Raw genomic sequence first — 16,847 nt, forward strand, 5'->3', positions numbered from 1 at the left:
TTTCGAAGTGGCTGGTCCTCAAGGTGTTAAGTTCTCGATGAGTCATATGCTCTGTGATTTAAAAACTCATTGCACATTCTCACAAGTAGCTCAATTCATCTTGCATAAAAGGAAATGTACTTTGAAAGTAACACTTCTCAGAATGTCATTTACAATATTTATATTTTTATACCAGTTAGAAATGTGAACAGTTGTGACGTCACGGTTATCAAGAGCAGTTCATTGTTTGCTTAGTCTTTGTCCTAAGGCCTTTGACACATTTTGCTGTCGGCAGACACGTGTGCACTGTGCATTCTTGCTGTAAATGGCGCATTTTCTTTCAACTAAAGTTTTATCTTGTTGGTGGTATCTCATTTATGTTTCATTGCTGCAGTGTTATTCTGCGGTATTGGACTAAAATAAAATTATTAGTTCTTACCAGTCAGAATTACAAAATTTAACTGTAATTTAAACAATGTAAAATTTCTAGAATCATAAAAGCTTTACAGGTTTTTCGTGGATGAGATAATATGTGAAAAAATATTATCTGAAATGTTTATTCTTTATTAGAAGCAGAATTTCACAGCATATTTCACTGATAACTCAAACCTACTTACTTGGAAATGTAAAACTGGTATTCATACTTATCAGAGAAACTACTGCAAATATTTTAATACCGATAAAACATATCATTCATAAAGAGTAAGACTACTTTTTGTTCACAGGTGGTGCATTTACTCAGCCCACTACAGCATTCCCGCAAGTTGCAGCAGCTGTGCCTTATGCGGTTCCTGCTGCAGCTGCTGTCCCAAATGGTATGATGCCAGGAGCAGCCATACCAGCAGCACCAATGCAGGTGAATCATCTTTTTGCTGTCGGTGTCGCTTACTGTAAGACACAAGAAAATTAAATCTATACTTAGTAATATAAATACAGCTGCCTGTAAATTACTACTAAACTAGAATCGCATGCAAGGTGCAGGCCAGCTGTTTATTTGTAGCATCGTACCCAGGGTTTATCACAGTCCTTTGCTTTGAAGAATAGTGGAAAGTCTAAACCAGAGGTTTGGACGACTCTGCGATGGTATTGGATGTGAATTTCTTGACCTCCACTATCGATTACAGAATCAGTGTTCCCCCTCATAGGTCAGGTGTGCACTACACGCAGGAAGTGGTTACTGAGGTAGTGGAGTACACATGGTCTGCACATGGGGCTTTTTTAGGTTATAGAAACCTACCCTTGGATCAAAGACGATTTGCCTGATAAATTAGCTACAATGTGCTCAGAGAACTTGCATTGTCACAGAGCAGAGGCAGAAGAGGTTAATATGATTTTATTTAACTGCTGTAGCATCCAGGGAAAGGTCCCAGAATTCATATTGCTCTCTAAAGGTCATAATGCACAGATAGGATTTCGTTGTCATTAACGTCTGGTTTCAACCAACTTTCCATTCCCAATACTAAGTTCAGATTGGAATATTTATTGTAAGGATAGATTAGTCACCAGTGATGGTGGCGTGTTTATACAGTAAAGAATTCGATAAAATCTACTGAGGTTATCACAGTTTCAGATTGTGAATTAATTTGGGTGAAGTTAGGTATCAAAGATGGTCAAAAATAGTATGGATGATTCTATAGACCACCTGAATCTGGAGCCCTAGTAGTAGAACGCTTCAGACAGGACTTGCAGAATATTGTTAAAAATACTGTTGTAATAGAGGTGCTTCAATGTGCCAGATATAGATTGGGAGTGTCATGCTGTCAAAACTGGTGGTAGAGATAGGGATTCGGGTGAAATTGTTCTGGATGTCTTGTCCAAAAATTACTCTGAGCAGGTAGTTAGAGAATCAACTCAAGAGTAATGTCTTAGACATCCTGGTGACTGACAGACCTGAACTTACCGAATCAGTTAACACAGAGGAAGGTATCAGTGATCATAATGCTGTTATAGTGTCTACGACAAAGGGTCTGACGAAATATGTTAAGGAAAGTAGGAAGATATTTTTGTTTAGCATGAATGACCTTATACAAACCTGAGTATCTGAGCGGTCAGCATCAAGTATTCAGTGATAAGGACAGTGATTTGGAAATACGAATGGAAAAAATTCAAAGGAATCGTGTAATATGCCCTAGAAAAGTATGTTCCAAATAAAGTCTTAAGAGATGGGAAAGACTCACCATGGTTTAATAGCCGTGTGGATATTACTACTTAAACAAAGAGAATTATATCTCATATTCAGGAGAAGTAAAAACCTCGCTGACGAGTAAAACCCTCGCTGACAAACAAAAGCCAAACAAAGTGAAAATGGATATAAGGAGAGAAATGAGAGAAGCATTCAGTGACTTTAAACATAGAACTTTGTCAACCTATCTGAGTAAAAACCCTAAGAGGTTTTGGTTGTATGTAAAATTAGTAAGTGGGTCCAAATCATCTAGTCATTTACTCAGTGACCGTACTGGCACCGAAACAGAAGTTAACAGTGAAAGGTCTGAAATACTGAATTAAGTCTTCCGAAATTGTTTCGCCACAGATCATAAGAGTCCCTCCTTTGTCATCATATGAAAGTCTAGGAGGTAGATATTGAGATAACCAATCTCAGAATACAAAAACACCTACAATCGCATAGTGATGGCAAGGCATTGGGACCACTTGAAATACCAATACGATTCTACAAAGATTACGCAAAAGAACTTGCTCCCATTATAGCAGTAATTTATTGTATATTACTTGGGCAACCATGGGTACCTAGTGACTGGAAGAAAGCACAGGCATACCTGTTTTTGAGAAGGGCCGTAGGACAGATGCACACACCTATAAACCTATATTGTTGGAATCAATCTGTTGTAAAATTATGGAACACGTTTTATGCTCAAGAATTATGACATTCTTGTAGGAGGGGAATCCCCTCTATAAAAATCAATGTAGATTCAATGAACAGAGATCTTGCAAAACTCAGCTCGCTCTGTTCCTTCATGAGATTCACAGCACCATAGACAATGGCACTCATGTTGGTGCTGTGTTCCTCGACTTCAGGAAGGCATTTGGCACTGCCCCGCACTGACATTTAGTGGAAAAAAAAGAGCTGATTTGCGACTGGATTAAAGACTTCCTTGCAGACAGAACTCAACATGTGGCTCTTAACGGAACAAAATCGACAGATGTAAAGGCAATTTCTGGTATATCCCAAGGAAGTGTGATTGGACTGTTACAGTTTACAATATATATAAATGATTTTGTAGAAAGTGTCAAATGCTCTGTAAGGTTGTTCGTAGATGATGCACTTGTCTATAACAAAGTAGCAACGCCAGAAGATGGTAACGATTTGCTGAATGACCTTCAGAGAGTTGATGACTGGTGCCAGCTCTGGCAGTTGACCCTGAACATAAATAGATGAAGCATATTGCAATACATACAATAAGGAAATCCACTACTGTATAGCAAAACTATTGCCGACAAACAGCTGGCAACAGCATCTGCCGTAAAATATCTAGGAACAATTATCCATAGCGATTGTAAGTGGAATTACTGCATAACAAATAGTGGGAAAAGCAGATGACATACTCGGATTCATGGGAAGAATCTTAAGGAATGTAACTCATCCATGAAAGAAATGGCTAGAGTCTCTCGTTTGACTGATTCTTGAGTATTGTTCATCTACCTTGAATCCCTACCAGATAGGACTGATCAGGAGAGAGAGAGAGAGAGAGAGAGAGAGAGAGAGAGAGAGAGAGAGAGCAAGTTTTGTTACGGGTTCATTTAGTTGCCACGGGGGTGTTATGGAGGTGTTCAACAAACTGCATTGGCAGACATTACAAGGGAGGCATTGTGCATCACAGAGATTTACTATTGAAATTTCGAGAGAGCACTTTCCGGGAAGAGTTGGACAACGTATTAGTTCCCTCCACAAGTCTGGCATAATGACCATAAGGAGGAAAAATTCGAGAAATTAGAGCGAATACAGAGGATTACCAATAGTCATTCTTCCCACACTCAATTGCAAGTGGAATAGTATTGGAGGGCTCAGTTAGTGGTACAAAAAGTACCATCTGACACACACCATTAGGTGGCTTGTGGAGTATGGTGTAGGTGTAGATGTCAGGACTGTGTGGAGGATGATCGATGACAGTGAAACAGAGGTGCCATGTTGTTGCAGATGTCACAGTGCTCGTGTGTCATGCTGAGGGACAGGGTGTTCATTGTGTGGACGAAGTCTTCTGCAGTTACAAACTCATTTACAGCACACTGTTTCTCAGACACCAAGTTCAGAGCCCTCTAGTGGGAGAGAACCACAAATTTTTAGACATGTAGGATGTTAACATTTGTTTTATTTAAGAAACTTAGTTTTCACATTAATTTTGGAGGCATTACTTTTCAGCATGCCATCAAATATGTAGACATAGGAAATGAGAAAGGTCTTAGCACTTCTAGGGCTGGTCTCACAGGTAGCTGCCATTACCTGTGGATGGCTAATTTTCTTAAGTTATAACTCATTTGTACAAGTTCGTAGTTGGAATTTCAAGACTTTTTAGTTTTATTATACTTACTTTAAATAAGACATAATCTGTTATTGCTAGTAGTGAATCTGAATACACATATGAAAATTCAGTTTAGTAGTAATAATTATAGGAAGAGAAAAAAGTTGAAAAGGAATCATTCAAATGTATCAGCAGACATATGATCTTTCTGTTTTAATTTCTTTTGCAGCCAGTTTATATATAAACACACACACACAAAACACACGAACAAAGCAAAATTTAACATTCATAGTAGATTATAGTGTGATAAAAATTGAAAAATGGAGAAATACACTCTCCAACATTACATTCAGTAGACTCATGTGTTCAGATTCATTTCATGATGTACCTGCAGCTGAATGGTTCATAACAATAGTCTCTGAAAGTAATGTGAGAAACGTATGCAGCAACTCATCTTAAAACAAAAGTCTAAAACTCTCAGAGACATCTAATCTGAACTGTCATCACACACCAGGTTGTAATCATACGTAGGCTCAAGGTTTTTGTAAATCATTTTCTCCAAAGGTTTCTCCTCACCTCTTCACTGCACATTTTGAACACGAAGGCACTAAATGGAGAGAACCCAAATGTCACCTAACACCTCTGAAGCAAGACACAATAATAAAGGTTTCAGAAATGACAAATTTTTCCAGTGATATCACTATCAACATCTAGAGGTCATAGCAGAAACTAAGAAGCCTGCAGTACTCGTAAGATTCCAGGAGCTGTAAAGAATATGTTTGACACTGTGGAAAATCATCATAAATGGGGTGACATAGTATTGTGTCTGCCACCCATTTCCATTTTCTGCATGGGCCGTAATACTATGTCACCCACATGCTAAGTGTTAATTTTCTTTTTAATTGGTAAGGAGTCCTAGTTTCATGCTTTGTTTGATAGTAGCTTGTTCAATATTTTTACAACAGGGTATGCTACTCCACTTAGAACTCCACACCAGCAGGCAATGTGTCCATGAAAACTATTTTTGTCATTTTTTGTGTACTTCAAACTAATTTTTACTATCAGTAACTAAAACTAAGAAGGAATAAAGTACTGAGAAGTAGGTGTAAGAATTAAAATATCATTAAAGAGGCCTCTATAAGGTGAACTGTTTACTTCACACAATATTCTTACTGCTAGATTCTGCTTAATAACTACAGCATTGACTTTAGGTGCATTACCCAGGAGATACCCTATTTTTGCTAATATAGGCTACACTTTTTTTCGTAGATTTTGGCTTGAAAAATCATGGTGTGGCCTATGATAGAGATTTCATCCCCTCAGATCATGAATCATCCATTTCAAAATGACAGGTACACACTTACCTTGTGCTATGAAATTAATACTGTTGCAGGTTACTGCAGTTACTTTTTTAAACCCAGGGTTGCCACAAGTTCTGGAAATCAGGGAATTTCATACATGTCAGGGAAATATCAGAGAAATCTGAATAAACACACGGAAAAATCTAGTTTTGGTCTGAGTAGATGAAATGGTTTGTTTACTGGGATGTCATGTGTCATTGCTGGAGACTGTTGATGCAGTGGCCAGACACAGTGGTCGTGTGTGCATGAGTTGTGTCTGAATGATTGTGTGAATGTGTGTGTGCTCGTGTTCTGACAAAGGCTTTGGCCAAAAATTTTGTTAAGAGTGTGATTGTCTTTTCTACATACCCGTCTGCGACTCAGTGATCATCTTCACAGTGAGTTGTTACCTATCCTCATTAGTATTGATTTTCAAAGTATTCATGCAAGTTACCTGTTGTATGGATTGATCAATGCATTCTCATTTCGTCAATGTGGTGTCTGTGACAAGTAAATAGCTGGCCACACCAGTGTACTTCCATGACGGGCCAAAACAGCAGGCCATTTCTGTGGGTATATCTAATGGATCAGGCCTGCCAATCTGAAGCCGATTGTTTCCCACTAATGTGCAGGCACTTCCTGTCGGATCTAGTCCCACTGATTCGCCTGCAGGCCAGGTCTGTCTGTGTGTGTTGTAATCTGGCAGATTTTCGTGGTTTATCCGTGGATTCAGGACTGTGGTGCTCCTTCGCAGGCCAGAGGCCACGGGCAATGGATTTCAGGAATTGCAACTGTCTCACCGCAAGTACATTGTACAGTGCAGCATTTTATAGACATTTTATTTATTGTAGTACATTTTGGCACTTTGAAAGTAGTTTATACATGTGAAAGTATGGTTGATAAGATAAAGAAAATAGTGGCAGTACTGGCAGTTTGTACACTATGTACTCAAATATTTCTTGAAGGAAAAACCACACAATACCTGTAAAATAAGACCTACCACAGTGAGCAATAACTAACAATAACATAATAAACATTTTATTGGAGTCACTAGTTCTTGTTGTTGTTGTTTTTGTTTTTTGATGTTGTTGTTTTTGTTTTTTGATGTTGTTGTTTGTTTTTTTTTTATGATGTGGTGGTGGTGGTGGTGGTGGTGGTGGTGGTGGTCTTCAGTCCAGAGACTGGTTTGATGCAGCTCTCCATGCTACTCTATCCTGTGCAAGCTTCATCATCTCCCAGTACCTACTGCAACCTACATCCTTCTGAATCAGTTTAGTGTATTCATCTCTTGGTCTCACTCTTAAGATTTTTACCCTCCGCTCTGCCCTCCAATACTAAATTGGTGATCCCTTGATGCCTCAGAATATGTCGTATCAATCGATCACTTCTTCCAGTCAAGTTATGCCACAAATTTCTCTTCTCCCCAATTCTGTTCAGTACCTCTTCATTAGTTATGTGATCTACCCATCTAATCTTCAGCATCCTTCTGTAACACCGCATTTCGAAAGCTTCTATTCTCTTTTTGTCTAAACTATTTATCGTCCACATTTCAGTTCCATACATGGCTACACTCCATACAAATATTTTCAGAAACATCTTCCTGACACTTAAACCTATACTCAATGTTAACAAATTTCTCTTCTTCAGGAATGCTTTCCTCGCCATCGCCAGTCTACATTTTATATCCTCTCTACTTCGACCATCATTAGTTATTTTGCTCCCCAAATAGCAAAACTCATTTACTACTTTAAGCATCTCATTTCCTAATCCAATACCCTCAGAATCACCCAATTTAATTCACCTACATTCCATTATCCTCGTTTTGCTTTTGTTGATGTTCATCTTATACCCTCCTTTCAAGACACTGTCCATTCCGTTCAACTGCTCTTCCAGTTCCTTTGCGGTCTCTGACAGAATTACAATGTCATCAGCGAACCTCAAAGTTTTTATTTTTTCTCCATGGATTTTAATACCTACTTCGAATTTTTCTTTTGTTTCCTTTACCGCTTGCTCAATATACGGATTGAACAACATTGGGGAGTCACTTATAGTGTTGGTTTATGCAGTTCTTCCTTGCCTTGTACACTTCTTTCAAGAGGTTATTTCTGAAATTGGTGAAGATATCTTAAATCTGTCTTGCTATTCCAATGGAATACGTATTTTTGTCACCAAATGTTTAGTTTTCATCAAAGTAAAAAAATCATATGTGGTCTTCATGAAACACACAACATTTGTTTTCTCCATCTAAAAACAGTTCACTTCAAAAGATGTCATTGTTAGTGCTTAAGATTTTTGCTCACATGTTTAGAAATACAGAAGTCCTTCCATTTTTATTTTTTTTATTTTTTTAATCATAACTTCTGTCTTTGCTTACACTTGAAATCTCAAAATTTGTCCCCCAAGGGGCCAACAGCTCTTTCGTGGTTATGTGAGGGGCGTGCATGGGTCTCTGAGCTATTGCAGCCTTTATTCTTTTCTGGGCTTCTTTCCCTTTGCCCCTTCCATGCCTTCTCTTTGTGTTCATCTTTGTGTCGGCCTGGCTATCCTCATGACTTTGCTTTCTCTTGCGACTTTGGTTGGTTGCTTTCCCTCCTCCTTTTTGGCTTTTCTTTATTGGTCCCCCTCGGGTGTTTGACCTCCATCTCTAAATTTGAAATCTGTAGTGTGAGCCAGATGGGGGGAGAACTCCCTCCATAGTGTCCTTGGTGTGGATCCCTCTGCTATTCCTCTTCCCCTCCAAAGCCCTTTTGCCACCTTGCTAGGTCACCAGCTTGGTAGTCAGTCCATGTGGTGGTGCTGCTGAGTACCCATCCTGGCACATGAAATGTGTTAAACTATCTGGCCACTATACTGCAGCCATGACCTTTCCTTAATGTAGTTCAGTCTCTGTCTCAGTTCCTGTTTCTGCCTTTCCAGCCTTATACTCCTTGGATACAACCTGGGATGAGGGCCAGATATGCTGGCTTGGGATGAGACCCTTTCCACAGTTCCTAGTCTGTAACAGGATTGACAGAGAGACTTGTCGCAGCCAAACCCCTTCTCTTTGTGGAGCATACTGAAGAAAAGTTCCGTGAAGTTGAGTCATTTAGCAAGATGAACCCTGGCTCTCTTCTTATAAAGACAACTTCTGCCAGTCAGCCAGCCTCCCTCTGTGCATCCGACCATTTAGGAGACAATGCCAATGCTATTGCGTTTCACAAGTCACGCAGTATGACACAGGATATAATTTTCAATACAGGCCTTTTCTTCAAGTTCGAGAACTTGTGGCTAATCTGGAGTGACATGACGTTCATTTCATCTGACATGTCCAGAAAGGTCCTAAGCACCATCATGTAAACACTGTCGCTTTCACCATGGCATTTGCACGGGACACGCTGCCTGAGTAGGTCAAGTTAATGGTGTACAGATGTGATGTGAAACCATACGTTCCACCTCCCATGCATTGCTTCAATTGCCACAATTTCGGCCACATGTCTTAGTGATGCAATGCCACTCCCATCTGTGGTCGCCCTCTTGCTGTGGGGAGCCCTTGAACCCCCACTGCTTAACTGTGTAAACTGCTCTGGTCTCCATTCTCCCCATTCACCGGAGTGTTCATTGTACATGAAGCAAGAAATAATTCAGGAAATAAAGACCCTTGACCATCTCGGCTACTTTGAAGCCCCAAAGAAATTTCTTCGGACTTCACCCTGTAAATCTCTGCTCTACCTATGCCTCAGTTATGCCTTTCCCTCCTCACCCCTCCCTCTTACCACCATACTGTCCCCTTTCCATTTCCTCACCCTCGGCAGCTCCCGTCTCTTCCCCTCCTGGAACCACTCCTCCTCCTCCTCCTCCTCAGCCAGGGAAAACGTCCTCTCCTCTGGCTCCTTGTAGGGAAGGGGCTCCATCTCGGAACACTCCTCTCAGGTGTTCTCAGGGCAGGAAGCTTGCACCCTTAGTTGGGCCAGAGGAGAGACCTGCACTTGTAGGACCCCAAAGCCACTCACTATCTGTCTGATCCTGACATCACTGCCACCTATTCCCTTGCTGATAACGCCTCCTCTGTCCCTCCAAGGGAGAAGAAATAGTAGCGCAAGTCAAAGGACGAGGCTTCCCCGGCAACCCAGAGTGCTTCACCCCGCCACCTCCTCCTAAATCAGACCCAGTTTCTAGGGTGTCATCCCATCCTCATTGATGAAGACCACCGACAGTGACTTGAGCTCCCCTCATCTTCTTTTTGTCTCACCTGGACTCTCACCAAACGATAATCCAGTGGAATTGCAACGGATATTATTGCCACCTCCCGGAAATACAGTGCCTTGTTTCCTCCTCTTCTTCGTTGTCTTGCTCTTCAAGAAACTAGCTTTTGTGATGACCACTCTCTAAAGTTTCGTGTTATTGAGCATTCTGTCGGAACCGTGCCAGCTCTGGGATAGCTTCTGGAGGTGTCTGCACTTTGGTTTGCACTGATGTCATTAGTGACTGGATCCCCCTTCATACCAACTGGACGTGATAGTAGTTAAGAGTGCAGGCGACTGCAGCAATCACCATTTGCAATGTCTACCTTCCTCCAGGTAAGCCACTTCCTTATGCTGAGCTGTCTACCTTAATACAGCAATTCCTGCCCCCCATATTTCCTCCTCGTGGACTCCAATGCACACCACCCCTGTGGGGAGTACCACTTCGTTGGGTAGGTGTCTTCTACTTCACCAGCTTACTACAGACTTTGGTTTCTCTCCTCAGTGACAGTTTCCCTACCTATTTCAGTGGTGCTTGTGGAACATTTACTGTTCTTGATATCACAATCTCCTCCCCTGCTGTCATGGCTTGCCTACATTGGTCACTCGTGATGATCTTCGTGGCAGTGACCCCTTTCCAGTGATTCTGTCATTCCCCTGTTGCTGCCAGGCAGATAGGCCCCACATTGGGCGTACTGCAGGGCCAATTGGCCTTTAAAGAAGTTTGCTGTGCACTTAGACACCTCTCCTTCGATCTGCATTGATGTGGTTGTGCAGGTTATTTCTGCCACTATTCTTCATGCTGCTGGCACTGCTGTCCCCCTATCAACCGGTCCCCCTCATCATCAACCAGTACCGTGGTGGACCACAAATGTAGCAGTTGCTGCCCAGGACCACCGACGGGTGCTGCAGTGATTTAAACAACACCCTTCACAGACCGGCCTCCTCGCTTTTAAGCATCTCTGTGCTAAGGCTTTTTACCTTATTAAGTGGAGTAAAAAGGAGTGCCAGGAGAACTATGTTTCCTCTCTGGGGACATATGGCTCTTCATTGCAAGTTTGGTCCAAGCTCTGCAGACTTCTGGGCCACCAGTGACAGTCAACTGTCCAGGGGATTATCCTCCAAGGTGCTCTGTCTACTGATCCATTGGTCCTTGCAGAACGCCTCGTGACACACTGTGCCAGTATTGGCATCCTCTTCCTATCCTGCCACCTTCCTCCAGCAGAAAGAGTTGAACAGATCCCCTTCTGTTTCAACCCTCACCAAGCTGAACCCTGTAATGAACCCTTCACTGAATGGGAATTCTTGCTGTCTCTTACCTCTTCACATGACAGCCCCAAGCCCAGATTCCATCCACAACCAGATGAGCCAACACTTGGACATTACACAGAAGCAATATAAACTCTCATTTGACTCACGGATGCCTTCCCCTCACAGTGGTGAGACAGTATAGTTATCCCTACCCTTAAGCCTGGGAAGAAGCAAACATCTTTTGACGGCTACTGCCCAATTAGCCTGATTAACATACTTTGTAAATTGGTTGAGAGGATGTTTAGCTTCAGATTATGTTGAGTACTCGAATCTAGAAGCCTTTTTTCCCCGTATCAATGTGACTTCCGGGAAGGACGATCTCCAGTTGACCATTTACTCAAATTCAACACTGCAATCCGACTAGCTTTTACCTACAGTCTGCACCTTGTCATGGTCTTCTTTGACCTACATAAGGCGTGTGACATGGCTTGTTGCCATCACATTTTAGTTTCCCTCTGTGACTGGGGCTTTTGCGGCCCCCTTCAGATTTTTATTCATAATTTTTTATCCCACCAGCTCTTCCAGGTTCCAGTTGCCACTTCACTCAGCACCCCTTGGATTAAGGAGACTGGTATCCCATGGGGTTCTGTATTAAGTGTCACAATCTTCCTCATAGCCATCAAAGGGCTTGTAACTTGTGTTGGCTCTCAGGTTACCCCAGCGTTGTATGCCGACGATTTTAGCATCTGGTGTGGCTCCCACTCAATTGCTTCTGCTGCCGGCTCCAAGGCACCATCCGACGGACCTCTGCAAGGGCTGTATCCCGTGGCTTCCAATTTTCTCCCTCCAAAATGTGAATTATGCATTTTTGTCGTCAATTCATAGTACACCCTAATCTAGAACTTTATTTACACAACCTGCTTATAGATGTTACAGCACAGTCCCATTTCTTGGGTCTGTTTTTTGACAAAAAGCTGACGTGGCTAACCCATATTTGCTGCCTGGAGACTACATGCATGCAGAAGCTTAATGCTCTCTGCCTCCTAGCCTGCACATCTTGGTGTGGGCCATGCTGCTACTCTCCATCTTTACAGTGCTCTGGTCTTGTCCATGCTAGATTATGGAAGTCAGGTTTATGGCTCAGCGACTCCTTCCACTCTGAAAATACTTGATTCTGTTCACCATTGTGGGGTCCGTCTGGCTATCGGTGCCTTTTGCGCTAGTCCCATTGAGTCTCCTCACAGAAGCGAGGATTCCCTCCCTCTACAAATACGATAAAGCCAACTCCTGGTTTCTTACGCAATTGCCATTTGCAGATTCCCTGACCATCCCATGTACCCTGTCCTATTTGTGAGTGAGAGACATCTCCCTCCTGATCCCATAGGTGGGATTGCCAGTTGCAATGCGTCTCACTTCCCCCCATCGGGATCTCCTTCTCCATTCACTGAAATGTGCGCTGTGTATTTCCTCTCGCACACCCCATTGGATGGTGCCTAGACCATGGATTAGGACCGACCTACTCCATTGTCCTAAGGACTGTGTCTCCCCTATGGTCTTTTGGCATCTTGTACATTCCATCCTTGCAGAGTTTCAGGGTGCTACCATCTTCTACACTGATGGTGCTATGACGATAGGTAAAGTGGGATACACTTTCGCATCTCTTACTGGCTTAGAACACTGTTTATTGCTGGAATCATATACCGTATTTACTCGAATCTAAGCCGCACTTTTTTTCCGGTTTTTGTAATCCAAAAAATCCGCCTGCGGCTTAGAATCGAGTGCAAAGCAAGCGGGAGTTCTGAAAAATGTTGGTGGGTGCCGCCACAACGAACTTCTGCCGTCGAATATATGTAGCGCCACACAGGCATGCTTTGTAGGCACAAAGATAAATACTGGCACCAAAATCTCTGCGTCAGTAAATAAATTTAAAAAAAAAGTGGAAGACGAGCCTTTTTCCTCCGCCCAGAGTTTCGACCACTGCGTTTTGGTACATTATCCAACGAAGTAAATACAAATTCTGTATTGTTGATCTTCGAATGTAGCAGCATTTCAATGTACTACGAAAATCCGACTGGCAAGACTGTTTGGGATGTTTGTCAATATGGCCAACTCTACGTTCTGAATTTTTTCCTATCTGTGATAAGAGATGGTTGCTAATAGGAACTTTTATAAATTGTGAATCACATGCAGTATTCTCGTCACCATAAGAATAATACGAATATAAACATTTTGCCATGTATTGTTTCGTGTTTGCTGCTATCTCATTTAAATCCTGTCTGCGTAATAAACCACAAAACTAGAGTGAGACAACAGCAAACGCGGAAGAATATGCATATCATGTCATGTTTATATTCGTATTATTCTTATGCTAAACAGTGATACAGTCAGAAATGAAGCGAGTCAATTGACTAGATTTTTAAATCTAAGATGACTCTAATTTCTGTGCAGAATGTAATGTACTAAAGAGGCGCCTGCAAAGATTTTCAAACGGAGAAAAATTTTCGCTAAACTCTCGTTCAGAACATCTTCTATCATACGCAGTCTATTATTTGGTTCTTGTTGATCATTATCAAAGAAAGAAGTAGTGTAAGTAACAACAAATGTTTCGCTAATGAGACGACTCCTCTCTATTTTTTATTTGTAAGCGGCGGTAGCGCGCACAAAAGCAAGCCATGCCGCGATCGGCGACAGGCCGTAAACGCACAGTATCAGAGTATGACAAACAATGCATGACACAGTACAGTAATGCATTTTCAGCTTAGAGTGACGTAAACACCTATAACAAAGAAAACTGCGCTTATCAGATCAAAGAAAAATAAGCAATCAATTCAAACCAGATGAAGCACGTGAAAAAGGAAGGGTACCCGTATAAATACAGAAGGAGCGCCTGACGCGTAGCAGTGGCTACCTGGTAAAACTTAACTGCTAAGCTTACGACTCGAACCAAACTACTGTCCCTGTATCGTCATTCATTCGACCTAAATTGTCTCATATTACAGCGGACCAACTTTGTTTCAATTTGTAGATGCGGCCTAAAACTTTTCTCTCCCCTTGAATTTCGAGTCTCAAATTTCAGGTGCGGCTTAGATTCGGGAAATTTTTTTTCCTTGATCTCGAGTCTCATTTTTCAGGTGCGGCTTAGATTCGAGTGCGGCTTAGACTCGAGTAAATACGGTAATGTGTTCACAGCAGAGCTGCTAGCTGTTACCGAGGCCCTCCTTTTTGTTACTCAGGCCTCCCTCCACAGTTTTTAATATGCAATGACTCATTGAGTAGCCTGCTACTCTCGTCATCTTTTGGTCTCTTCTTTCCATGATCTTCTCTCCTTCCTTGGCCGTGCTGCCTGCTCAGTTTTCAGAGTCCTAAGTCATGTGGGTATCCCAGGAATTGAACGCGCTGACTGTCTAGATAAGCTAATACTCGCACTCCATTCCCTTTTGTGGCTCCAGCTGCGGACATGCAGATCTATGTCAAATCTCTTTGCCTGAAACTGGAATGACGTCTGGTGTGCTACTGCTCTCAGTAATAAACTCCACACAGTCAAGGAGACTGCTGCACTTCAGTGCTCTTCCTTCTGCTCCTCTCAGTAGTCATCCACTGCTTTATGCTGTCTACGTGTTGGTCATACCAGGCTTACCCACTGTGTCCTCCTGTGTAACAAACCACCGCCACAATACAGTTGTGGAGTGAGACGGATGATATCCCACATATTGATAGAATGTCACCTTCGTGCTAAGTATAGTCTTCCTTAATTTTAATATTAGCGGACAATTCATGGATGATTGAATTGGTCCTCAGTTTCCTCTGTGAAAGTGGTTATTTCCACATATAAGATTTTGCTTTACTCCTGGAGCAGAGGCAGGATGGTTGTGGCCTCTCTTCACATTCTCTCTGTCTGGAACCCCATGACCAGTCCTCCATGGAAAGATCACTTTCCCATTTTTAGATTTGGTCTAACATTTTATGCCTTTTACTGTGTGTGTTTTAACTTTCTTGTTGCATAGTTTGACTCCCCTGACTGGATCTGTTCACTTTTAGCTGACCCTCTTTCTTCTGTGAGTAACTTTGCAATTGCGGGACTGATGATCTCACTGTTTGGCTCTATAACCCTATCAGTCAATCTCAGAATTTGTTGGGAAAAATGCTAAAACTTGCCTGGAAATTAGGGAATTTCCCGTGACGAAACTTGTGACGACCCTGAAATCATCAAAGGTGTAAGCAGAAAATATTGGAAAAATTTGTACTTGTACCCAAATACAGCAGCTGTTCTTGGAAAAAAAGAAAAAAGGAAAAAAAAAACTGTACTGCTGCTTTTCAGCATGACACGTACAGATTTGCACATTATGTTCTCCTACAACATTTACTGTAGTGCCGATCAGCATAACAAAATAGACCAGTGTGTGGTCTGCATTTTCTGTTTGGGGATGTAAATAAAAATTTTTGTGTCGAAGCTGGATCACATAATGCTGGAGAAATATCAAACTGTTCTGTAAGCGTGATTGTGGTTACACAAAACACACACACACACACACACACACACACACACACACACACACACACACACGATTTCGTTCCATAAATCACTGAAACTATCTGTACAAAACTTTAAATTCCTTTGGTGAAATGTTTATTTTACGTGCTGTTTTGCGGCCTCAAAAATAGTTCAAATGGCTCTGAGCACTATGGGACTTAACATCTATGGTCATCAGTCCCCTAGAACTTACAACTACTTAAACCTAACTAACCTAAGGACAGCACACAACACCCAGTCATCACGAGGCAGAGAAAATCCCTGACCCCGCCTGGAATCTGCAGCCTCCATGTGAATCATTTCAGTTGTAGTGGCACATCCACATTTCCTGTTTAGAACTAAAAAGTCAGCCAAGTCTTCTTCCCCATCTGGATACTTGCACTTTACCCTTGAAATTAACAAAGTTTTTGAACTATTTAAGAGTTCCTCTTAACTTGCCACCTACAGGTCCGGGGTTAGAATAGGCCCGAGGTATTCCTGCCTGTTGTACGAGGCGACTAAAAGGAGTTTCACACATTTCGGCCTTTACGTGATGGTCCCCTGTAGGGTTTGACCTCCATTCTTCAAAATTTTCCCGAAGAACGAGCCAATTGGGCAAAGACACCTTGCAAGGTGCGTCATGTCCATCATGCATTGAGATCTTAGCCCACTTTCTTGTCGTCGCATTTCAGTCCTGCCCATTCTCCATCTCTTGGGCGAGGACACCTTCCTGGGTGCATTTTCCACCATGCACTATGCGGTGTCGATTTCTGCGTCGTTGATAACCATGGACTTCTTTGCACCTGATATCCAGCCCTGTAGCCAGTCCATTGTGGTGGGGCCGCCATGTACCCTGTTGGTTGTAGCCCCCTGACCACACAGGGATCGCTCTGCTGATGCCTGCGCCGTTAACTCCCCACATATGTCAATTGGCAGATGCCCATCCCCCTGGGGCATAAAGACTCTCGGCAATGGCCATACTGCCAGGTGGCCTTTGCTGCGGCTGGGTGGCGCCTGTGGGGAGGACCCCTGTTCGGAGTGGGTGGCATCAGGGCGGATGACACGCGATGCA

The 16,847-nt window shown here is 42.3% G+C and overlaps 1 protein-coding gene across 2 annotated transcripts in view; it reads left to right on the forward strand.

Annotated features, from left to right (window-relative positions):
- Window positions 1–16,847, forward strand: part of LOC124802845 (stromal membrane-associated protein 1) — a 145,413-nt gene that overhangs the window by 103,894 nt on the left and 24,672 nt on the right. For both annotated transcript variants that reach the window (XM_047263866.1, XM_047263865.1), the window contains exon 6: window positions 705–835. In XM_047263866.1, coding sequence (XP_047119822.1) covers window positions 705–835 — 131 coding nt within the window. The remainder of the gene's footprint in view (window positions 1–704; window positions 836–16,847) is intronic.

Source organism: Schistocerca piceifrons, chromosome 6 (assembly GCF_021461385.2).
Source record: "Schistocerca piceifrons isolate TAMUIC-IGC-003096 chromosome 6, iqSchPice1.1, whole genome shotgun sequence".
Lineage (NCBI taxonomy): Eukaryota > Metazoa > Arthropoda > Insecta > Orthoptera > Acrididae > Schistocerca > Schistocerca piceifrons.